The 26,914-nt window shown below is 36.7% G+C and overlaps 1 protein-coding gene across 1 annotated transcript in view; it reads right to left on the minus strand.

Annotated features, from left to right (window-relative positions):
• Positions 1–2,457: 2,457 nt before the first annotated feature.
• Positions 2,458–26,914, minus strand: part of GDPD4 (glycerophosphodiester phosphodiesterase domain containing 4) — a 70,793-nt gene continuing 46,336 nt past the window's right edge. Inside the window, exons 10-12 of the mRNA XM_044919776.1 lie at positions 18,115–18,271; positions 3,553–3,774; positions 2,458–2,616 (exon numbers count right to left, since the gene is read on the minus strand). Of these exons, the coding sequence (XP_044775711.1) occupies positions 2,458–2,616; positions 3,553–3,774; positions 18,115–18,271 (538 nt within the window). The remainder of the gene's footprint in view (positions 2,617–3,552; positions 3,775–18,114; positions 18,272–26,914) is intronic.

Below are 26,914 nucleotides of genomic sequence, written 5' to 3' on the forward strand. Positions count from 1 at the left end.
TTTGAGAGAGAGAGAGAGATAGGGAGAGAGAGCAGAGCAGGAGAGAAGGGCAGAGAGAGAAGCAGGCTCCCTGCTGAGCAGGGAGCCTGACCTGAGCCAAAGGCAGATGCTTAACCGACTGAGCCACCCTGGCACCCCTAAAATTAAGTTATAAAAATTCCCACATCAGAAATAAAGCATAGGGCATCTCTATATTCATATAATTTTGATTAAAATAATGTATTTAAAGCATTCTCAGTCAAAATGGCAGGGTCACAATATCTTGTGACAGTAGTCAGATAGACTATGAAGTGAGCATAATCACAGAGAATGCATTGGAAATGTGATCATAATTACAAATATTCTGGTCATAAACATTATACAAATAACTTAAGGTACAACTACTTAATTTCTTAAAATGTAGTGGTCCTTGAGGAGGAGGACTTGGAATAATGTACAACACATGAATTTATCACAGTCAGCTTTGCAGTATAGCTATACAGAAAAACCCTTATTGTCCTTATTAGAATACATGGTTTCCTTAAGGAAAAGGCTGTTGCCTTGCTTCTGACTTTTCACATAAAACTAGCATGGTGCACTTGTACATATTATTACTCAGTAAATATTTGCTGAGCTAAATTAAACTGCTTGACTTTATAATAGGACTCAGGATACGATCCCTCTCAAATTTGATGCCAGTTGAAACTATGCCCATATAACTATAGCCAAGAAATAACTTTAAAGACCTACGATGAAAGAATTTGGATTCTGGACTCTGTCAGACCTATATTTAAATCTCAGTTTGGGGGAGCCTGGGTGGTTCAGTCGGTTAAGTGGCTGCCTTCGGCTCAGGTCATAATCCCAGGGTCCTGGGATTGAGCCCCATATTGGGCTCCCTGTTCAGTGGGGAGCCTGCTTCTCCCTCTGCCCCTCCCTCCTGCTTGTGCGCTCTCTCTCTCTCTTTCTCAAATAAATTAACAAAATCTTAAAAAAAAATAAATCTAAGTTTGGTCCCCTACTGACCAAGTATATCAATTTTGGTGAATTACCTAGCCTGTTTGAATTTTTCCTCTTTAGAGGCAAGTTTCCTCATTTGTAAAAGGGATGGTGATAATTTCCAGGGCATAGCATGTAAGGATGGTGATGATAAAAGCAGCAGCTAACACTTAATTGGGTACTTACACTTGCCCAGCATTCTGCATGGGCAAAATATGAAGAATATTCTCATCTAATCTTTTCACCAGTCCATCTATGTTACTGCTATTCTTTTTCCCCCCCAGGTTATTGCTACTCTTAATTTACAAATGAGAAAACCGACGATTAGAAATTTGTCCAAGGTCATGTGTGTGTAGCTGATGAGTAGGCCATGATGTGAAAAAGAGCCTGTGGTCTAACAACCATAGAACTTGACACATAATAAAGGTTCAATAAATGGAAGCTATTATAATTATTTTTCAACTACTAGATTGATCTAAATTATGAGTAGGAGAGAGGGACATCCATCATAGAGCTATTTTCTATTTGAAAAAAAGTAAAAGGAAAGAGAAATACACTCAAAATAGAAGTAGCAGTTAAGCAAAGAGAAATCTTCTGATTGGGAAATAGAGGTAAAACATGGTTAAAAGAAAAAAGACAGTATTTCATGATCAACCACCACATGGCCAGAGAGGCAGGAAAAGTGAGAACAGGAGCAGAAGTAAATCCAACAGCTTAGTTCATGGCTTGAGATGCAGAAAGGTATCTAGTGGGAATTTTTATTAAGCCCAAGGAGATTTTGGATATATATCTCTCCAAGGAAAACTTTGTCTTTGAAGCATTTAAAATCATCTGAAAAAATTTACTTTTAAAACTAAGAGAAAGGAAATATGGATTAAATTAAGCAGTGATTAATAATAGTTAAGTTTGGAAAAGTTGCCATTTTATTCCCTGGTGCTTTTAATTTGAAAAATCTGTCACTAATTACATATTTATAAATGTAGCTAATAATTTTAGTTTCTTCTCATGCTTGGTTGTTTTAAGGTTTTTTTGTTTTTTTTTTAAAATGATTTAGTTATGTTCTTAATTATCCTTATAAGAAATCTGGCTTTCTGGACCACAAAGCTATTTATGAAGTACTGCATTCCATCTGATAATGGCAGGAGGAAATAAACAACTTCCTGATTTCTGACTGTTCAATGATCACCTTATATAAGAACAAAACCACCAAGCATGAAAAAAAGCGTGTTGAATGATAACAGATTGGAAATGAAAAGAAGGGGCTGAAGACTGTTCAAGGGACATAGTCTACACTTGATAAATGTTTGCTGGCAGGGGGAGGGAGGAAGATAGGGTCGGAAGAGGAAGAGGGGAAAATAGGGGATTCCAAAAAGAGATATACAAAGTAATCCTGAGATGAGAAGGAGAAGCTAAGGAGCTTGGTGGGAGTGCAGATTTTATGCAAGTAGGGCAATACCTGCCAAGAGAAGTGTGGTCAAACTCTTACCTCAACCCATTGTGAAACAACCTCTTGTAGTCAACATTTATTCTACTGATATTTTCTTTTGTAAGACGTTCAATGGAAAATAACCGGCCCACTTGCTGAAAACCAGGAGCTGCGTTTCTGACATACTGCCTATCGAAATTTGGCAACCAAAAAATCTGTAAGGTGAAAAAGGAAGTCTTTCAGTGGATAATCAGCTCTCCAGGTACAAAGAGCCCCAGGTAGAATAAACGGAGCCTCATTCCAGCATTGGTAACAGTCTATAGGTAGTGGAGAGAGGTTCTAGTTCGTGGTGAAAGTGAACTTGGCTTAATACCGTCTAATGAACTCTTATAATGGGGCCATTCAGCAAGGTTGTTCTGGAGCTGAGATTTCTCAGAGTTAACATGCTGAGTCAAAGGCCCATTGTGTTCAGATAGCCTCACACTAGCCAAAGTGGATGAGGAGTTGGTAGGTGTGGATGAAAGGTGGGAATCATATTTCTTCTGGTTGATGACACTAAAAATCATCTTTGAAAGGGGTCATTTCCTGTCAATGGGGAATACTTTAATGATTCATCTGTGGAAGTAGTTCCGTTTGCAAGAAAACACATATTTGTTTCACTGAGCACTCTACCACATTCTGAGAACTTAAGAGATTTGAAATGATAGCTCAAGTGCAGAGAATTGCTTCTGAAAAACATGAACAAATCTCTGCTCAAATAAGAACCAGCTGTTTCTTCTGTATCATTAATTAAAGCCAAATCCTCAAAGCTTCAGTGTTGCCCAAGCCCCTTCTAATAGTTCTATGCTAGTGATGGTGCAGGTCACATCACATAATCATTACACTCATGCCTTTTTAACAGAGTGCTGTTACTTCATTTGGTTTGGAGTAGCAAACAGCTGCCATGTTTTCCCCCACTGGGGAAAATTTAACTGGGTCATTCTTAGATTGCCATATGTAGCTATCTAAGTAATAACCTCCATTTCTACAGATAGTAAAATTATTTGGGCATCTCAGGGAAGATCTACAGGGTAGGTCAAGGTCAACTGCTGTGCTCCTGGGACATGCTACCCACCTCCCAAACTCTACCATAAATAATGAGGTAGACATACCAGATGTTGCTCAATTTTAGAGTCAAGGATCACGCTTACTACATGACGAATAAATGTGTTTCTGAGAGGATGTTTTTGTGGAGGGGCATTAAGATCAAATATCACAAATTTTCTTTCCTTCTGTGCAAGTTCCAATAAATCGGTTAGTTTTGGAATCGTCTGATTTTCTGCTTTTTCACGATCAGCCTTTGATAGGGGTTTCATTTTGTAAAATGGTTTCGACTAAAAACAAATACATCAAAGAATACATTGGCTCCTATCAAAAGCAATTTCCAATTTTCCTGCTCTATAGCCCCACACCCAGACCTACCTCCCTTTTGCTCCATTATCATTCAACCCACCAGACCCTGTGAAATACTGGTCCTGAGATAAGAGTTGCCAAGGAGAGAAATTAAATGTAATCTTCATAGGTAATTATGGCATTTGGAATGATTTCTTCTACACTGTAGAACATGTGTTTGTACCAAAGGTCCTTCATATTTTTGTCTTGACCTTCCTTTTCAGCTTTTTTCCTACAACTTGAGGTAATAAAATCTCTTTTTATAAAAGTCACACTGGCTTCCCACATTTGTTCTCACTATTCTAGTTTTATGCAATGGAAAGAAAATAGGTTTTGGCTTCAGATTAAATTGGATTCAATCCCAGCTCTATCACTCATTGGCTTTCCTTGACGAATCCACCTGTTAAAATCTTTTTTTTTAAAGATTTATTTGAGAGAGAGAGAGAGAGAGAAAGCACAAGCAGAGGGAAGAGGCAGAGGGAGAGAGAGAAACAGACTCCCCACTGAGCAGGGAGTCAGACTTGAGACTCGATCCCAGGACCCTGGGATCATGACCTGAACCAAAGGCAGACGCTTAACTGACTGAGCCACCCAGGTGCCCCTCCACCTTCCTAAACCTACAAAGCCCAGCTTAAATGTTACCTCCTTCGTGAAGCCTTCCTTAAATATTCCTGAACTAAAGAGACTTTGATGGTATTAAACTGCAAAGGCTCATTTTTATGCCTCAGTTGTATGTTTCATTCTGCTTTCTACTTGTTTATGTCTTAGACCAGATTCAAGTCCTGGTTTCATATGTGTCTTGCTGTGTAACCTTGGTAAAACCATTTAAATTCTCAGAGTCTTCATTGCCCAAACTATAAAATGGGGGAGGAGAGAAGTAATCTATGTATTTCTCAGAATTATTTTGAATATTAAATACGATAAAATATTTACAGCGTCTACAAGCATGTCTAGTACATGGAAAAGTGCAGAATTCACAATAGTTCCCTCACTCCCTACTGCCTCTACTGGATTGTACCTCCCTTATGGCAGGAACTGTCATATTTTCTTTGCAATACACAGCATTTCATTTTACACATCAGTCCATATGTATACTAGCTATATTAAATTTAATAGAGGACTACTTTTATAATCATTTGCCCATTTTAGATCATTTGTAGGTGAAGTCAGTGATAAAAGGCTACTTCTAAGAAGGAAACAGGACATGGGTCCTTTTCTCAAGAGGCAAGTAATCTCTTTTTCCTACATAACTTTCTTTGTTCTCATTCTTACCCTATTTCCTCCCCTTCCCCTGACCTCCTTCTTCTCAGCAAAGAAATTATCATCTTGTACAGTATCCTCATGCTAGAACAGGAGTCAGGCCATAGAAGTCAAGTTAAACCATGGTCTAGATCTGAGTTGAGGTCTATTATTAAGGGTTTTCTTAATCCTCAGGAAAAGAGAACATGTGCTTCAAAATTTAATATACTGTTAGATTCTACCAAATCTAGACCAACTGATTCACTTAATTATTAGAACTTCATGTGGGGAAAATTATTAAAAGAATGGGAAAGACCAAGACAGAACTTAAATAACTCAGCTGTGCATAATTTTAAAAATGTCCCTGAATGGGCAAAAAGAATAGGAAATGCACTGTACAAGGACATTTATAAAGCCTTTCCTTTAAGGATAAATTAAACAAGAGGAGAATTTAAAACTAGATTCCAGTATTTGGGGTTTAAATAGTATTATGGGGTAGCTTTAAATAATATTATGGGATAGTTCTAACAGCAGAAGTACATTGAGCCTTTTCTGGGGGAGGGGTATATAAAATAGGGGACTTAGTGAGGAAAAAAAAAAAAAAACTGGAATGGGACACAGCCAGTTTAGACTATCTCCAACATATGGTTGAACATTTTCAAAAAAGCCCTAGGAAGTAACAAGCTAGAAATGAAAACAAACTTCTGGTTCTCCACATGAAACACCTGGTTCCTCAAATAAAAACAACACTAAAGAGTCCTTAGTTCTCTGTGTTTATGCTTACAGAAATTACAAGTAGGACCATCCAATGCACCATATTGGTAAGAAATACAACAATTTTCCAAAATCTGCCCAATAATGCCACTTAAAGGGAAACATTACCACTCAACACACAGTTCTGAAGAGAACTGTCTGTAAATATAGATGAACAACCACACAACTTCTTGTTGATACAGGTGCCACTACCTTTACTATTAATTCTACTACCATGAAAAATCAGATCGTTCAAAGTACTGAAACCACTGAAGTAGTGGGAGTTTCTAACAATCTTAAACCCTTTTCCACATCCCGACCTGTAACTGTTATTTTTGTCAGAAGAACACTCCTGCCTTCTCTATGGCACTTTCCTATAAATTGCATCATTAGGAATCTACTCTGCAAAAAAGATCCACCAAAAGAAATATACCACAGACAAAGTATTTTCAGGAGTTGCAGAAAATTCTACTACACATTACCAAATTATGGCTATGGACATTAGTACACTTGAGTCAAACAACAACCAAATAATTGGCCGTGGTACCAGAACCACTGGGAAAAGATAGAATAATTGGGAGTCAAACCCGTAAGGGTTCAGACTGACTCTGTTGACGCCATTGCCTAAAAACCTCTTAATGCTGAAGTTAAGGAAGATCTAAGCCAACTGTAACAGACTTTTGATACAAAAAGGATTAAGTATCCCTCACATTAGTCCACGCAAAATGTCTGTTTAAAAAAAAAAAACAACCCAAAACTGTGATGGTAGAGGATACCAATTCATCTAACATCTGTAAGCTATTTACCAAAGAGTTATATCTCGTTTTCTAGTATTGCCTAACCCAAATGTATTCTCTTTGGCCCTGTCTTTATTTCTTTCATGTTTTAGCTGATGAAGATAGCCAATATTCACTGCCTTCACCAAGGAACAATCAACAATTTACCTGGAAAGTTATGCTTCAGACATTTACTGAAGCCCCCATCCTACTTATCTCAAATCTTAAACCAAGATCATAAGGATATACAGTAACGCATCTTGAAATTGTAAGATCAACTATATATTCATAGAGCTTCTAAAAAGAAATTATAGTTCTACAAAATAACAACTCATTATCCAGGGTTCAGCAAACTTATTCTGTGAAGGGCCAGATACTAAATATTTTTGACTCTGTGAGACATACAGTCTCTGCCACAACTACTCAACTCTGCTATTATGCTGTAAAAACAGCAACAGACAATTCATAAGTGAATAAGCATGGCTATATACCAATAAAATTTTATTTATTGACCCAGAAATTTGAGTTTTATATCATTTTTACAGATCATGGTAGTATTTTTCTTTCGATTTTTTCAACCATGTAGGGATGTAAAAAACCACTTTTACTAGCTCACAGGCTGTGTAAAAATAGCCAATGGCTGGATTTGGACAGCAAGCCACCGTTTGCCGAAACTTGATCTAGGCCATGATATATTGGTTGTGGAAGGACATAATCTAATGAGAGATTACAAATTACCCAGAATTATCCAAGGCCCAACACTAAGGACAATGAAATAATTTCTGGAATTAGTTGGATGTTGTAGAGTATACACAGCAAGCTCTTTTGAAATAGGCCTCTGTATGATTTAACTTAATCAAACATCTTGGGAACCATTCTCACAGAACACAGAAACCAAACACACCTTCAGTAATCTCAAAATATTTCTTCAACAATCATCTTTGCTGATCTTCCAAATCATAATAAACCTTTCTTTGACTGAAAGTACACAAAAGGGGAGGCCGTGGTCTAAAAGTATTAACTCAACAACCTGGCACACATCAAAGACTCATTGCCTATTAATGCCTATTCCTTGATCCAGTAGCAAGGCTCTTTATCTTTGCCTCAGAAGTGCAAACTGATGCAGCCACTCTGGAGAACAGTTTGGAGGTTCCTCAGAAAGTTGAAAATAGAACTACCCTACAATCCAGCAACTGCACTACTAGGTATTTACCCAAAGGATCCAAAATACACATTCAAAGGGTTACATGCACCCAGATGTTTAAAGCAGCATTATCAACAATTGCCAAACTATGGAGCGAGCCCAAATGTCCATCGACTGATGAATGGATAAAAGAGGTCACACACACACACACACACACACACACACACTGGAATATTACTCAGCCATCAAAAGAATGAAATCTTGTCATTTGCAACAACATGGATGGAGCTAGAGTGTATTATGTTAAGCGAAGTAAGTCAGTCAGATAAAGACAAATACCATATGATCTCACTGATATGTGGAATTTAAGAAAGAAAACAGATGAACATACGGGAAGGGGAAAAGTAAAAAAGGAGAGAGGGAAACAAGCCATAAGAGACTTTTAACTATAGAGAACAAACTGAGGGTTGATGGAGGGAGGTGGGTGGAGGATGGGCTAGATGGATGATGGGTATTAAGGAGCGCACCTGTTATGATGAGCACTGGGTGTTGTATGTAAGTGATGAATTATTGAATTCTACTCCAGAAACCAATATTGCACTGTATGTTAACTAACAAAATTTTTTTAAAAAGAGGCGAAACATACCTAACCATTATGCAAAACCACCAATTTTAAAAGGTAGACAGAAACATAAGGAGAAAGAAATAACAGAGATACAAAATAACCAGAAAGCAAAAGATAAAATGGTAGTGGTAAGTCCTTACATATTAGTTATCACCCTAAATGTAAATGGATTGAACTCACCAATCAACAGAGAGAGGCTGGATGGATGAAAAAACAACACCCAAATATATGCTGCCTTTAGGAGACTCATTTCAGCTATAAAGACACAAATAGGCTTAAAGTGATGGGGTAGAAGATGATACTCCTAGCAAATAACCAAAAGAAAGCATGTGTAGCTATACCTATATCAGACAAAATAGACTTTAAGCCATAAATGTTAACAAGAGACAGAGAAGGTCATTATAGAACGTTAAAGGGGTCAATATATCAAGAACACAAAACAGGGGTTCCTGGATGGCTCAGTTGGTTAAGCATCTGCCTTCAGCTCAGGGTCCTGGGATCGAGCCCCACATCAGGCTCTGATATCTTGCTCTCTCTCTCCCTGTCAAATAAATAAATAAATAAATAAATAAATAAATAAATAAATCTTTAAAAAAAACCCACAAAACAATCATAAATATGTATGTTCCCAACACTTGAGCACTATTTTTTAAATTCTAGTATACTTAACATACAGTGTTATATTAGTGTCAGTCGTACAACATAGTGATGCAACAATTCTATATATTACTCAGTGCTCATCATGGTAAGTGTACTCTTAATCCCTATCACCGATTTCACCCATTCCCCCAACCAACCTCCCCTCTGGTAACCATCTGTTTGATCTCTATAGTTAAGAGGCTCTTTTTTTGGTCTCTTTTTCTCTTTGTTTGAAATCATATGGTATTTGTCTTTCTCTGACTGGTTGATTTCACTTAGCATTAAACCCTCTAGATCCATCATTGGCAAAATTTCATTCTTTTTTATAGCTGAGTAACATTCCATTGTGTGTGTGTGTGTGTGTGTGTACCCACACACCATGGCTTCTTTATCCAATTATCTATCAATGGACTTAGGTTGCATCCACAATTTGGCTGTTGTAAATAATGCTGCAATAAATATAAGGGTGCATATATCTTTTCACATTAGTGTTTCTGTATTCTTTGGGTAAATGCCTAGTAGTGGAATTACTGAATATGGCAATTCTATTGTTAAGTTTTTAAGGAACTTCCATGCTGTTTTCCACAATGGCTGTACCAGTTTGCATTCCCACCAACTGTGCATGGGGGTTCCTTCTTCTCTACATCCTCACCAACACTTGTATCTTGTGTTTTTTATTTTAGACATTCTGATAGGTGTGAGGTGATATCTCATGTGGTTTTGATTTGCATTTTCCTGATGATTAGTGATGTTGAGCATTTTTTCCTGTGTCTCTTGGCCATCTGGAGGTCTTCCTTGGAGAAGTATCTTCTGCCCATTTTTTAATTGGATTATTTGTGTAAGTGTTGAGTTGTATAAGTTCTTTATATATTTTGCATAGTAACCTTTTATCAGATATGTCACTTGTAAAGAACTTCTCCCATTCAGTAGGCTGCCTTTTAGTTTTGTTGACTGTTTCCTTTGCTGTGCAGAAGCTTTTTATTTTGATGTAGCCCCAATAGTTTATTTTTGCTTTTATTTTCCTTGCCTTAGGAGACTATCTAGAAAAATGTTGCTACGACCAACGTCTCTCTTCTAGGATTTTTATGTTTCAGGTCTCACATTTAGGTCCTTAATCCATTTTGAGTTCATTTTTATGTATGATGTAAGAATATGATCCAGTTTCATTCTTTTGCATGTAGCTGTCCAGTTTTCCCAACACCATTTGTTGAAGAGACTGTCTTCTTTCCCATTGCATACTTTTTCCTTTCTCAAAGATTAATTGACCATATAATTGTGGGTTTACTTCTGGGCTTGCTATTCTATTCCATTGATCTATGTGTCTATTTCTGTGCCAGTACCATACTGTTTTGATTACTATAGCTTTGTAGTATAACTTGAAATCTGGGATTCTGATATGTTGTTTTGTTTTTCTTTTTCAAGATTGCTTTGCTTATTTGTTTTTTTTTTGTGGTTGCATATAAGTTTTAGGATTGTTTGTTCTAGTTTTGTGAAAAACGCTATTGGTATTTTGATAGGGGTGCATTAAATGTGTAGATTGCTTTGGTTAGGATAGACATTTTAACAATGTATGTTCTTCCAATCCACGAGCATGGAATTCTTTCCATTTGTGTCATCTTCCATTTCTTTCATCAATGTTTTATAGTTTTCAGAGTATGAGTCTTTCACCTCCTTGGTTAAGTTTATTCCTAGGTATTTTATTCTTTTTGATGAATTATAAATAGGACTGTTTTCTTAATTTTTCTTTCTGCTACTTCATTATTAGTGTATAGAGATACAATGGATTTCTGTATATTGATTTTGTATCCTGCAACCTTACTGAATTCACTCAGTAGCTCTAGTAGCTTTTTGGTGGACTCTTTAGCATTTTCTGATATCTATTCTTTTTATAGCATTTTCTACATTCAGTATCATGTCATCTGCAAATTGTGACAGTTCTACTTCTTCCTTTCCTATTCTGATGTCTTTCTTTCAGATGTCTTCCTTCCTTCCTTCCTTCCTCTCTTTCCTCCCTCCCTCCCTTTCTTTTCTCTTTGTCCTTCCTTCCTTCCTCCCTCCCTCCAACCCTCCCTCCCTTTCTTCCTTCCTTCCTTGTCACTGAGGCTAGGACTTCTAGTACTACGTTGAATATAAGTGATGAGAATGGACATCCTTGTCTTGCTTCTGATCTTAGAGGAAAAACTCTGTTTTCCACCATTAAGTATGACGTTTGCTGTGGGTTTTCACAGATGACCTTTATTATGTTGAGGTATGTTCTCTCTAAACCTACTTTTGTTGAGGGCTTTTATCATGAATGGATGTTTTACTTTGTCAAATCCTTTTTCTGCACCTATTGAAATGATCATAGGGTTTTTATTCATTCTTTTGCTGATGTGATGTATCATGTTGATTGACTTGCAAATACTGAACCACCCTTGCATACCAAGAACAAATCAGACTTGATTGTGGTGAATTATTTTTTTTAACGTATTGTTGGATTCAGTTTGCTAACATTTTGTTGAGGAGTTTTGCATTTGTGTTCATCAGAGATATTGGCCGGTAGTTCTTTTTGTTTGTTTGTTTGTTTGTTTTGTAGTGTCCTCATCTGGTTTTGGTATGAGGGTAATGCTGGCATCACATAATGAATTTGGAAGCTTTCCTTCCTCTTCTATTTTTTGGAATATTTTGAGAAGAATAGGTATTAAGTCTTCTTTAAATGTTTGGTAGAATTCACCTGTGAAGCCATCTGGTCTTGGACTTCTGTTGTTGGAAATTTTTTGATTACTGATTCAATTTCATTCCTGGGAATTGATCTGTTCAAATTTTCTACTTCTTCCTGCTTCCGTTTTAGTAGGTGATATGTTTCTAGGAATTTATCCATTTCTTCTAGGTTGTCCAATTTGTTGGCATATAATTTTTTATAATATTCTCTTATAATTCTTTGTATTTTATGCTGTTGGTTATTTCTCCTTTTTAATTTCTGAGTTTGTTAATTCTTTTGTTTTTTGATGAGTCCAACAAAAGGTTTTTCAATTTTGTTGCTCTTTTCAAAGAACCAGCTCCTGGTTTCATTTATCTGTTCTACTATTTTTTAGTTTCTGTTTATTTCTGCTCTGATATCTATTCTTTTTTTCCTTCTACCGTTTTTAGGCTTTGTTCTTTTTTTCCTAGCTCCTTTAGGTATAAGGCTAGGTTGTTGATTGGAGATTTTTCTTCTTGCAGTAGGCTTGTATTGCTACAAACTTGTTAGAATCACTTTTGCTGCATCCCAAAGATTTTGGATTATTGTGTTTTCATTTTCATCTGTTTCCATGTATTTCTTGATTTCCTCTTTGATTTCTTTGTTGACCCTTTGTTTACTAGCATGTTATTTAACCTCCATGTATTTGTGTTCTTTCCAGATTTTTTTCTTATGGTTGATTTCTAGTTTTACAGTATTGTGGTCAGAAAAGATGCATGGTATGACTTCAATCTTTTTTACTTTGTTGGGGCTTTTTGGCCAAATATGTGATCTATTCTGGAGACTGTTCCATGTGCAATTGAGAAGAATGTGTATTCTCCTGTTCTGGGATGGAATGTTCTGAATATTATGTTAGATCCATCTGATCCAATATGTCATTCAAAGGCACTATTTCCTTGTCAATTTTACCTTGTTTAGATAATATATCCATTGATGTAAGTGGGTGTTAAAGTCCTCTACTATTACTGAATTACTATTGATTAGTTCCTTTATTTTGTTATTAGCAGCTTTATGTATTTCATTGCTCCCATGTTAAGTGCATAAATATTTACAATTGTTATATCTTCTTGTTGGATTGTTCCCTTTATGATTATATAGTGTCCTTCTTTGTCTCTTGTTATGATCTTGTTTTAAAGTCAGTTTTGTCTGATATAAGTACTGTGATTTTTTAAGATTTTTTTATTTATTGGGGGGGGAAGGGAGAGAGAGAGCACAGAGGGAGACGGAGAAGCAGACTCCCTGTTGAGCAGGGGGCCTGACATGGGGCTCAATCCCAGAAGCCTGAGATCATGACCTGAGCCGAAGGCAGCCACTTAACTGACTGAGCCACGCAGGCGCCCCTGATGTAAGTATTGTTAACCCAGCTATCTTTTCACATCCATTTGCATGGTAAATGTTTCTCCACCTCCTCACCTTCAATCTGCATGTGTCTTTAGGTCTGAAATGAGTCTCTTGTAGACAGCATATAGATGGGTCTTGCCTTTTTATCCATTCTGTCACACTGTCTTTTGATTGCAGCATTTAGTCCATTTACATTCAAAGTAATTATTGATAGGTATGTACTTACTGCTATTTTTTTAATATTTTTTTAAAATTTTATTTTTTTTTATTATGTTATGTTAGTCACCACACAGTAAATCATTAGTTTTTGATGTAGTGTTCCACGATTCATTGTTTTCGTATAACACCCAGTGCTCCATGCAATATGTGCCCCCCTTAATACCCATCACCGGGCTAACCCCCACCCCCCCGCAAAACCCTCAGTTTGTTTCTCAGAGTCCATAGTGTCTCATGGTTTGTCTCCCCCTCCGATTTCCCCCCCTTCATTTTTCTCTTCCTTCTCCTAATGTCCTCCATGCTATTCCTTATGTTCCACAAATAACTGAAACCATATGATAATTGACTTTCTCTGCTTGACTTATTTCACTTAGCATAATCTCCAGTCCCATCCACGTTGATGTAAAAGTTGGGTATTCATCCTTTCTGATGGCTGAGTAATATTCCATTGTATATATGGGCCACATCTTCTTTATCCATTCGTCTGTTGAAGGGCATCTCAGCTCTTTCCACAGTTTGGCTATTGCGGACATTCCTGCTATGAACATTGGGGTGCATATGGCTCTTCTTTTCATTACATCTGTGTCCTTGGGTAAATACCCAGTAGTACCTATTGCTATTTTAAAACCTATTCTCTTTTAACTTTTTCTCTGTTACACATGTGCAAAACATTCTTCGTATTTAGTATCTTGTTCTCACTGACCCCACAGAACTAAGGTAGAAATATTTTTTACTGAGTCTCTACTTTTCATGGCAATGCAGTCATTTGCATAAGTTGAATAAAAATCTGTCCTCCTTTTTACTGGGATATAATTTAACAAATTGTGTAATCAGGGCCAAATCTGGAGGATCATCTTTGAGAATACATTCCATTCACTCGATATGACAAGTCCCCAGTCTCCATTAAGGACACAGATATAATTGACATTTGAAAACCCATGCTTATAAGTCTTCCTCAGCAAACTGGTATCTGTTGTTGTACACTGTCCCAGCATCACAGGTAGTAAGAAAGATCACTGCCTAGCACGAAAAAAGAGGAATTTGCCCATGTTTGTAGGTATACAGGTGAAACCTGGTAGAGATTAATTTCTTATTTTGCAAATAATAGTGATAAAAAGAACTCTGGAGTGATAGGGACTACTAAAATTGAATTTTTTTTATTCTATACATAATCTCCAGACAGAATCTAATTTGACAGACTAAGAAGTTGTTTAACACAATCTGGCTCTGAATTTGCTGATTATACAACAAGGAACTTATGGAAATTAATAAAGCCAAAATAACACAACATTGCACTGAGATGAACCTCTAAATACTCTATAGAAGTTAATTATGACTACAAAAGGAGACTGTTAAACTATTCAAACTTACAAATAAGGCAAAAAGTTGATTGTTGGACCATACAGGATCATGGTAGCACATTCTTTTTTTTTTTTTTTTGAAGATTTTATTTATTTATTTAAAAGAGAGAGACACGGCGAGAGAGGAAACACAAGCAGGAGGAGTAAGAGAGGGAGAAGCGGGCTTCCCCGCAGAGCAGGGAGCCCGACGCGGGGTTTGATCCCAGGACTCTGGGATCATGACCTGAGCCAAAGGCAGATGCCCAACAACTGAGCAACCCAGGCATCCCATGGTAGCACATTCTTTAACAAAACTGTGTAAGGGTCATCTGACTCTTAGGGGAAGGTAACTTTGTTTGAATTACTATTTACTATTGATTAGGGCAAAACTATGTAAAGTTAGATGTTAAGTTGTAGAAAACTGATAAAAATGGAAATGATTTCTGACCAGTACAGATGCAAATGATATTTTCTGATAGAGAAGATAACTCCAAAGGTATAGCTTTATTGTCATATAGTATCATATAGTAATGTAGTATATCTTATATATCATATATATATAATATATAATAGTATCTTAACAAAGTTTGTATCTAATCTAGCAATCTAATTTCAGCATTTCTTTGTTGCACTGACTATACACATGTTGGTTTCTCACTTTTCTTTTGAGCGGGTTTTGTCATCCTGATTTGTTCTTTCATTAATGTGCTAAAAAAAATTTTTACTCATGCTCACTATCTAGTTGCAGGAGAATTATATATTTTTAAAAGATTTTCTTTATTTGGGAGAGAGAGAGCACAAGTGGGGGGGAGGAGCAGAGGGAGAGGGAGAAGCAGATTCTCCACTTAGCAGGGAACCTGATGTGGGGCTCGATCCCAGGACCCTGAGATCATGACCTGAGCCAAAGGCGGACGTTTAACAAACTGACCCACCCAGGTGCCCCTGCATGAGAATTATATTTTTATCATTTTGAGAATTACACTTTCACAAAAAGATATAAGAAATCTCTACAGAAATGTTGATTTTGCTGGAGAAACAGGAACTCAGCTGAACTTCCAGGAACAACTACCAGAACTCCTCTATTTTTATTTCATTATCAATCAGATTAACAATTTAATTTTCACCAATAATCTCAGGAATATATATACTAACAAATAATGATCAACTCACCATCATCAATTCATAATTTTACACATCCAGTGAAGAATGACCAGAATAATCCTCACAAACAAAAACAATTCCTTTGCTATGAAAGAGTATCCAAACTTCCAAATCTTTAAAATCACATGCCAACACCACTTCAGCCATCCCTGACTGCACAGCATGCAAGCAAAGAAAACTCCACAATTAAACCTGAAAATAAAGCCCCCTAGGTAGCCATATTTGGAACGCCAGGTTTCAGGATACTCTTCAAAAGCCATAGTAATAGTATTAACTAAATACTGCAAGCATGCCACCTAAATATGCTAAAATAAAACTATTAATCCTTAAAAAATCCACCAAAATGTATTACAATAACATATCTAACCCTATCACTTACAATAAGATTTTATGAGTCATACATGATACATCAGACACAATATCAGCCTTTTCATCCAGAAGGCACATTTGCCAAAACATTAACTATGGCTGACTAACCCAATATATACATTCTAATGGAGCATCTCTAGTTTGTATGTGTCTGTTTCTTCATGTATGATGAGACACAGAGAGAGCCTATGTATGCACAGAAACCTGGGATACCAGGTTTTCACAAATGGAAACAGTATTTATAGGCTATATACTCCTATAAGAACAAGTTTTCTAAGATACTGTAATTACAAATCTACTTTCAGCTATCTCTTATATTAACACTAGTTAATAGAATGAAATTAAAGCAGAGAAGTGCATTTTTTTTAAAGATTTTATTTATTTATTTGACAGAGAGAGATACACAGCGAGAGAGGGAACACAAGCAGGGGGAGAGGGAGAGGGAGAAGCAGGCCTCCCGCTGAGCAGGGAGCCCGACACGGGGCTCGATCCCAGGATCCTGGGACCACGACCCGAGCCGAAGGCAGACGCTTAACGACTGAGCCACCCAGGCACCCCGAGAAGTGCATTTTAACATAATGCTTTACTTAACACCATTTTTACACAAAAAAGGATCAAATAAGTTCTCAGGGTTAATATCAAAATATAAATAAAATTCCATTCCGGCCCAAGTATACAATTAAAAATACCTTAAGACTTATTTTCCTAATTATAATTACCTGATAAGAGAGCTGATACCCATACCACACTATCTCTGATGTTACAGGTGCTAGCAATGTGAATGCTTGCTGTCCTGTTGTGCTCAGATGTTTATTTTCAAAATTGAAGTCTCAAATGAGTGTATCTGATTGGTATAACCTAGGTCACGTGGATTCCCCCTAGACATATGATAAATTGGAATCTAAGTTGTTTTATTTTCTTTAATCTATCTTGGGAAGGCAGATTTAACTTTTATCGAATGCAAATGTGACCTTTGATTTTAGCCACTTTAAAATACTCAGGATAATTCTAAACTCTCTAACTTGTTATTTAAGCATTGCTATAATCTCCTCTCAACATGTTTTCCCAGGTTCTTCAAATCTATCTCCCATTTCCTCCCTACCCACCTTTCTCTCCTTCCTTCCCTCCATTCTTCTCTTCCTCTTTCACACATGCATGCATGCACACCATATCCATTCTTGCTCCAGTATACTATAATCTTTGAAATATACCACCATCATTGCCCATGGTTCCCATTACTAATGATCTTCCCTCAGCTCAAATGATACGTTTGCATCAAGTATTCAACTCTCTCAAGTAGAACCATTCACTCTTGCCTCTAAATTACACTGTACACAGCAATGCTTTATATTTTACCACACCTTCATTGTCTCCTTCCAGAATCCCCCATCTCCATCCCTGAGACTGAGTTAGAAGTTGCTCTTGTGTGCTCCTAAGCAACCTAAAATTAACTCTAGTTTAGCACTTATCACAGTGTATTGTAATTGTCTCTTCTAGCCTGTGAACTCCATTAGGGCTGAGTGTGTTTTATTCACCATTGTATTCCATGTGCCTAGTACCCAAGAGGTACTCAATAAATATTTATTGAATGATAAGAAGAGGAGGCTGGAATAAATATGTTTCCCAGTCTGCCTCATCTATGACTATCAGCTACTCAAAATGCCTAGGAAAATGCTGTCTACATGGTAGATACAATGAAAGTTAATGAAATGCTTCGATAAAAAGGAATTAAATGACAAAAGTAAGTTTACAAGTTCATCTTCAGAATTTCCACTGAATGTAGAAAGCAGCAATTAGACTGACTGCATTCCTAGAAAAGCCCTCCTGTCAGTGCTATAGTTCTGCTACCAAACTGGGATGAAATTCTGTGTATGCTTGCCTTTATTTCTAGGAGCAGCACATGACTTCATATAGAAGAGACATTTAATGCAGGTTTATTGAGTTGGGGAATGTGTCTTACCCGTGATTGTACAAACCATTTGCCTGCATTCAGAGTCGACAGGAAACTCCACTTGAAGAAGCTAGCATGTGTGAAGGAGGCATTTGGCAGGACCTCCCTAATATTGGTTGTTCTTCTCAGGTCATTGTCATGCATGAGAAAAGGCATCTTATCGTAACTGCAGGCAGAAGAGGAAAAGAAGAGGGAGAAAGGCTGAACTCAGCCACCTTGGCAGATAAGGTTCTCAGAAAGCCCATTAATGTCACAAGTCTTACTAGCGTTCCTTAATCCCTCCCAAATCTCAGAAATATACTAAGTACTAGTCACTTACACTTTGATTTCAATATTTTTATGCTCCAGAAGTCAGTATTTAGTGACATATAATAATCATATTAGTGATGGTGAAAAAGTAGCTTCCCTCTCTAAGGGCTTTCTGGCAGCAAGAAAACTGTAGGTACAGTAATAACCTGAGAGTAAGGTGAGTGGGGTAGGGATGGGGCAAAGCTCTGAGGTCCCAAAACCACACTAATCTTCCTGTTCTGACCCATTTCCCAGGTAGGTACCTGCCCTGAGTATTTCTGGCCCTAGACTCTTCATATCAGATGGTATCATTAGAAAAGTTCCTTGTTATCTGTTATTTGCCTTGAAGTATCTCCAGTTTTATGAAAATCTCTCTTCCTTTCTCATTAAAATACCTGTGAAGAGAACTCTGTAATGGCCATGAGGGTGTAACAGAACTAAGACTTTACCTCCTGCCCATAAACAACTAGAAAACTGAACAAAATAAGGAAGATAATTCTTTTCAGCCCAGTGGGGAACTGGGAGCACAATATGATTATCTCTGAGAAAAGGTAAACAGATGAAACTAGCTCTTCCATTACTCAGGCTTCCTTTTTGCAGGTGTATACTAGACTGTGGCACAGAGAGGGGGAACCTAAAATGGACCCAGCTAGCATGATGATTTGAGTAGAAAGAGAACAGATTAAAGAGAGGTCAATAAAAAAATAAAAAATAAAAAAAAAAAAAATAAAGAGAGGTCAAGATAGCTAGAATTTGTGGGATAGAGTCTCACCAAGAATGGAGCTCTGAAGAAAAAAAAAAAAAAAGAGGAGTTCCAGAGAAATATGCAGAGGTCCTTTGAGTGTATGGCTAAATATCAATTAGTATATGTGCAGAGTAAAACTATAAAGCTTGCAAAGAACAACTTGTAAGAAAAGAAAAATTACCAGAAAGTTCTAAGACAATGTGCAGAGCTCACACAGGGGTATGAATCTTTCAAGTTCCATGTAGCAAGAGCAGAGAGAGTTCAGTAATTACTAAGGCATTCTTCAGAGACTCCAGAGGGCCATGCCTTAGAATGGGGATAATTTAGAACTAGAATGACTTTAGAGCCTCTATTAAAGAACTTAAAAACATCCTTCAAAGGATCAAACTAACTTTAAGTAACTTAACTGCTTGCTAGAAAAGTCCAAAATTCTTTAAAGGAATACAATAAAACATATCACCTAGCCTAAAATCACAATGTCCAGCATGTAACCCAAATTTACCAGACATGTGAAGAAGCAGGAAAGTGTAACTAGAACCAGAAGAAATCACTCAATAAAGACAAACTCAGAAATGAAAGAGATGATAGAATGAATCAACAAGGGTATTAAATCATATAAAACAAAAATACAGGTGTGTATTTAAATAATGTCAAGAAAACATGAACATAATAAAAACATAACTGTAAGACACAAAAAACAATGGAAATTCTAGAGCTGAAAAAATATAATAAATGAAAATTTCACTGGATGAACTTAACATCAGATTAGATATTACAGATCATGTACAGATCAGAGAATTTGAAGATATAGGAACAGAATCTATCCAAATGACCTGTAACATACTATTAGACAAGTAATATTATATATATATATATATATATATATATATATATATATATGTATGTATGTATGTATGATTGGAGTCCTAAAAAGACAGGAGAAACAAAAAAAAAATCTGAGGAAATGAAAGTAAAATATCTTAAAAATTTGGTAATAATTACACATCAACAAATCCAAGAATCTTAATGAATACCAAGAAGGATAAATATAAGAGTACATATACACACACCACATTAAGGATTATTACATTCAAACTGGTGAAAAACACCCAAAAACTGATGAAGGAAAGGAAACTGTAAAGGTAGGCAGAGGGGGAAACAAAGGACATATTTAGAGAGAAATAAAGGTAAGCAAATAGCAGACTTCTCATCAAAAAATATGATAAAAGAGAAAAAGATAAAAGAGAAAAAAATCAGTGAAACAACATATTTAAATGGTGAAGGAAAATAACTATCAACTCAAAATCTTTGAAAAAAGGAAAGAAAAGAGGATTCTGGAAAAATGGCAAAGTAGGAAGCACCAGGAATCTGTCTCTCAACTTAAGACAACAACTGCACTGGCAGACTGTGTCTAATGTAATTATTTTGGAACTCTGGAGTATATTAAAAAGCTAGCAACTTCCAGAGGAAGACTTACATAAATTGGGGTTAATTTTGCTCATTTCAGCTCTTAGCACATTAGCAGCTATCAACCCCCCACCCCAGCCACATGGCAAACAACTGTGTACAGTTCCAAGAGTAGCTTACACAGCAGCTGGTGAGAGCCAGGGTAGCACAAACAACCCTGTACTCCAAATATAGGGAACGTGTGTTCTGGTCACTGTTTGCTGCTTTTTGCCACAGAAGGACAGACAGAAAGGCAAGCAACCATTGTTGCACCTACTCCCACTGTTGCAAAGTCCTTCCTTTCAGGCTAAAGTGACTGCCAGGAAATTTAAAGAACTAGCAACCTTTTTACCTCTCTTCATTCTTCTCCTTCTCCCAGACATTACAGGCTAGCACATTAGAAACAGCTGCATATATGGGGAAAATTAGAAAGTGACTGTGCATTCCCAAGGAAATGATCAGAAAAACCTAAGACCTTGATTTTATGCCTCAGATTGACCCAAAGCACAGACATCCTAAGTGATGTAAAAATAACGACAACAAAAAACACAGCAAACCCTGAGGAAGGGGGAGAATCTGATTTCTAGTGTTACCACATTATTAGATTCAAATTTCCAGTTTTCAGTTAAAAAAATCACAAAGAAACATCTCACTACATTTATAGATGTGAAAGATACATGAGCATTTAAGGTCTCTATAGTTACACATTTAATGTATTAAATTTATAAGAATTCCTTAAGTGTTCTGAAAATATTTCAGACAACTGCAGTACCAAAACAATATATTAAATGCATAAATTCAATTTAAAACATCTAGCTTAAATGGGATTAAGTATTATTCAAAGGCCCTCAAAAATGATGGTTAAAGAGGGCACGTGTTGTGATGAGCACTAGGTGTCATATGCAACTAATGAATCATTCAAAACGACATCAAAAACTAATGATGTACTGTATGGTGGCTAACTTAGCATTAAAAAAAGGAGGAAATTAGGACAACAGACACACACAGAGGGAGAAGACAGCCATCTGTAAGCCAAGAAGAGAGGCTTCAAAAGAAACCAACCCTACCCTCACCTTGATCTTGGACTTCTAGACTCTAGAATCATGAGAAAATGAATTTCTGTTGTTTAAGCAAAAAAAAAAAAAAAAAAAAAAATTATGGTTAAAACATTAGACTTATGGGGCGCCTGGGTGGCTGAGTCAGTTAAGCGTCTGACTCTTGATTTCAGCTCAGGTCATGATGTTGGGTCATAAGATTGAGCCTCTCATTGGGCTCCGTGCTGGGTGAGCAGCCTGATTAAGATTCTCTCTCCCCCCTGCCCCTCCCCCACCTCTCTAATTAAAAAAAATAAAAAAAAACCAGACTTATAGTTGCAGGATATAAAATCAATGTACAGAAATCCATTGTATCTCTATATACTAATAATGAAGTAGCAAAGAGAAGTTAAGAAAACAATCCCATTTACAATTGCACCAAAAAATATAAAATACCTAGGAATAAACTTAACCAAGGAGGTGAAAGACCCATACTTTGATAAAACACTGATGAAAGAAATGGAAGATGACACAAATGGAAAGAATTCCATGCTCATGGATTGGAAGAACAAATATTGTTAAAATGTCTATCCTACCCAAAGCAATCTACACATTTAATGCACCCCTATCAAAATACCAATAGCATTTTTCACAGAACTAGAACAATCCTAAAATTTATATGCAACCACAAAAGACTCTTGCTTTTTCTTACATGCATGCTCTATCAAATAAATCTTTTAAAAATTATATAAATTTATATATATATATAAATAACATATACACCATACATAAAATAGAGACATATCTAGAAAAATGTTGTTATGGCTGATGTCAGAGAAATTCCTCCCTGTGCTGTCTTCTAGGATTTTTATGGTTTCAGGTTTCACATTTAGGTCTTTAATCCATTTTAGATGTATTTTTTTTTTTTAATTCTTAAAGATTTTATGTATTTGACAGAGATAGCGAGAGAGGGAACACAAGCAGGGAGAGTGTGAGAGGGAGAAGCAGGCTTCCCACTGAGCAGAGAGCCCCATGCGGGGCTGGATCCCAGGACCCTGGGATCAGACCTGAGCCAAAGGCAGACACTTAACGGCTGAGCCATCCAGGCGCCCCTTTAAATGCATTTTTATGTATGGTGTAAGAAAGTGGTCCAGTTTCATTCTTTTGTTTGTAGCTGACCAGTTTTCCCAACAACACTATTTGTTGAAGAGACTTTTTCCCAGCAGATATTCTTTCCTGTTTTATTGAAGATTAATTTGATGTGGGAAATGTTAGGGTTCAAAGTCAATGACCAAGAAAGAGTTCTTGAGATGTCTTTGGTGCAAAAAGGTGATTTTATTAAAGCATGGGGACGGGACCCGTGGGTGGAAAGAGCTGCACTGGGGTCACGAGGAGTGGCCTGTTGTATACTTTCAAGTTGGAAGGGGGTAAAAAGTGATGGGGATTAAGAGTACACCTCTTATGGTGAACACTGAGTAATGTATAGAATTGCTGAATCATGACGTTGTACACCTGAAACTAATTTAACACTGTATGTCAACTATACTGGAATTAAAATTTTAAAACCTAATAAAAAAAGTTAGACTTATAAATGGAGTAAGTTTTTGTTTTGTTTTGTTTGGGTGCAAAATGGTAGTTTTATTAAAGCATCGGGACAGGACCTGTGGGCAGAAAGACCTGCTGCACCGGGGCTGTGAGGAGTGGCTGACTACATTCTTGGGAGTTGGGGGAGGTAAGGAAAAGGGAGGTTTCAAAAGGATTTTCATATGTTAAAGAAGACTCACAAGATACCCAGGCCTTGTTGTTGTCAAGTTAAGGTTATTTTTCCCTCTAGCAAGGCATTAATATTAAGATAGTTGGGAGCTTCCTGGAAGAATGTCACACATATCCCACCCAGGAGTGGGAATAAGGTTTATAAGCTAAATTTAAAAGCTTAAGAACAAGGGTTCTGAATTTAATAAACTGAATAATTATCTTGATTTCAATCAAAGTAAAATGTTTCTAGCACACAAACATCACCCTAAGGCACAAAATAAATTTATATTTAAAAAAATAAAAGGAAAATGAGAATGTTTTCATGGAAATAGAAGATAGGACTGTTTTTCCGACAGACCTGCACTCTAAGAAAAATTAAAAGATACTCTTAGGCAAAAACTAAATACTAACTGGAAACGTGAATCTAAACAAAAGAATGAAGAGTACCAGAAAAGATAAATACATGAGTGAATACTTAAAACTCTTTTCTCATTTTTAATCTTTAAAAAAGATTACTGACCATTTAAAACAAAAATTAGTAACAATGTATTGTGCGATTCATGACAGTAACAGGTCAAACGATGGGAGAGATGAGATGGAAGTATATTGTTAAAAGATTTGTATTTTACACACAAAAACTGTATAATAGGGGCACCTGGGTGGCTCAGTTGGTTAAGCGACTGCCTTCGGCTCAGGTCATGATCCCAAGGTCCTGGGATCGAGTCCCACGTCGGGCTCCCTGCTCAGCGGGAAGCCTGCTTCTCCCTCTCCCACTCCCCCTGCTTGTGTTCCCGCTCTCGCTGTGTCTCTCTCTGTCAAATAAATAAATAAAATCTTTAAAAAAAAAAAAAAAAAAAAAAAAAACACAAAAACTGTATAATATTTAAGTCAGAGGTGAGAGGTTAAACATCATATTGTAACTCTAGTGCAACCACTAAAAAAAAAAAAAAGTATAGCTAATAAGGGGAGATAAAGTCGTAAAAAGTACTCCATTAATCTAAAGTGAGATAAAAAATGAGAAAAATAGATAGCAAAATAGTAGTGCACCAGGTGTAAAAATGGAAGGAAGGTGCCAAATATTCAGTAATCAAGATAAATACTGTTTTAATGCAATATTTTTAAAAAATCTAAATTAATGATGGGGCACTTGGGTGGCTCAGTTGGTTGAGCATCCAACTCCTGATTTCAGCTCAGGTCATGATCTCAGGCTCCTGGAATCGAGCTCCCTATCCAGCTCGGCACTCAGCAGGGAGTGTGCTTGAGATTCTCTCTTTCTCTCTCTCCTTCTGCCCCACCCCTTGCTTGTTCTTGCATGCATGCTCTATCAAATAAATCTTTTAAAAATTATATAAATGAGGGGCGCCTGGGTGGCTCAGATGGTTAAGCATCTGCCTTCAGCTCAGGTCATGATCCCAGGGTCCTGGGATCGAGTCCCGCATCGGGCTCTCTGCTCCTTGGGAGCCTGCTTCTCCCTCTGCCTCTCTCTCTCTCTGTCTCTCATGAATAAATAAATAAAAATCTTTAAAAAAAATTATATAAATGAAAAAATCCATGACGAACAAAATAATTAAATTTCAAATACAGACAGAATTACAGACTTTACCTTTTGCCTCGGGCTCTGTTATGGTTTGGCATGGCACATCTGTACTAAAATATCTGACATTTTGTTCATCATGGATGTTAAAGGGTAGGCAATACTGAAAGAAATTACTGAACTCTCTCTCATACACACACAATGTGCGCACACACACACACACACACACACACTTGCTAAATACAACATTTACACTTATTTCCCCTAAAAAATTAAGTAAGAATTGAGTTGGTGGGGAAGGAATGGGGCAGTAAATCTCACCGAAGCTTACTGCAATCTTTCAGCCTCTGTGCCTCAGCTTCCTTTGACTCCCAGTGAGTCAACATTTCTTCTTTTGGCTCACATGAGGTCAATGCTGTTTCAGAAAACATGACTCAGTGTTCTCTAAGAGGTGTTGCTCCACGCTTAGTGAGGGTATCTAACTGGGCCTTTATGCTATAAATAAACCTTCAGGAGCCAAGAGTCTTTGCAATAGATTCTTATCAGGGTCTCCCATAGGCTTTCTCTCTTAGATGCTAAATACCACTTTATATTACTTGCTTTTGTCATATAGACACGCCTCCTTTTCAACTGTGTCTTAAAAATATCATATTCAAATGAAAGTTTCATATAAACAAATTTGACATATCATTAAAACAACATGTTTGCAATTTTACAAAATGGGGTGAACACTGTCAAAACAAGTTCACTTTGGGGGTAGGGATGAGACTTCCTTTTTAAATATTTTATCAAAAATTCCACAATTTTGAGAGTAAGAAGAGATGGCAGGACTGGTCAAAGAAAACCATTTAGGAAACAATCCAGAAAGGAAGAAAATCAGGACAGTATGATACTCTGGAAGCCATATTAAAACTGTTTTTCAAATGAGGGAGTAATTCAAATGCTAAGAGGTTGACTCCTCTCATTTTACTGAGATATAACTGACATGTCATTGTATTTGTTTAAGATGTATAACATAATGATTTGATATATATAAACAAGTTGACATTTTAAATCACTTTCTTTTCTCTAAAGAAATTTTATTTCCATAGGTTCTTCTTTATTCCGTTTCTTTGCTAATACATTCTACTTTTTTATTTGCTTAATGAGTGTCCACAATTTGTTTGAGATACATTATGACAGCTGATTTAAAACTTAGATGATTCCAACATCTGTTTCTCTTGGTGGTGATATCTGTTAATTGCCTTTTCTCATTCAAGCTGAGATTTTTGTAGGTTTTGGGATGATGAAAACTTTGGACTGTATCCTTGGCATTTTGATGAAATCCTCATTGCTATTTATATTTATTTTAGCAGTCAATGTATTAGGCACACATGTCCTGGCCCACGTTTGTAGACCATGGTTCCAAAGTCAGTTTAGTTTTCAAAGGCTTTGCAATGCTTTTCTGGCCTTTCCCATTATGTGCTACCCAGAAGTAAATCTAAAACCTGGATGGTATTCCGGACCAACATTCAGTTATCAAATCTGCTGTGTTGTTTCTGTAAGGTTTCATGCATGGGTTACACAAAGGTCTGCCCAGGATTTTATATACATGTTCTAAAAATCCCTTTCTCCAGCATAGCAGTTCCTCAGATAATTAAACACAGAATTACTGTATGTTTCAGCAATTCCACTTCTGAGTATATACCCAAAAGAATTTAAAGCAAGGTCTAGAAAATATATTTGTAGACTCCTGTTCATAGCAGCATTATTCAAAATAGCAAGACGTGCAAGCAATCCAAATGTCCATCAGCAAATGAATAGATAAGTAAAATGTATTATATACACACAATAGAGTATTATTCAGCCTGAAAAGGGAAGGAAATCCTGTCACATGCTTTAACGTGGATGAAACTTGAGAACATTATGCTAAGTGAAATAAGATAGTCACAAAAAAGACAAATACTGTATGATCCACTCATATGTGGTATCTACAGTAGTCAAAGTCATAGAAACAGAAACTGGAAT

The sequence above is a fragment of the Neomonachus schauinslandi genome, chromosome 11, assembly GCF_002201575.2.
Source record: "Neomonachus schauinslandi chromosome 11, ASM220157v2, whole genome shotgun sequence".
NCBI classification, from domain to species: Eukaryota; Metazoa; Chordata; class Mammalia; order Carnivora; family Phocidae; genus Neomonachus; species Neomonachus schauinslandi.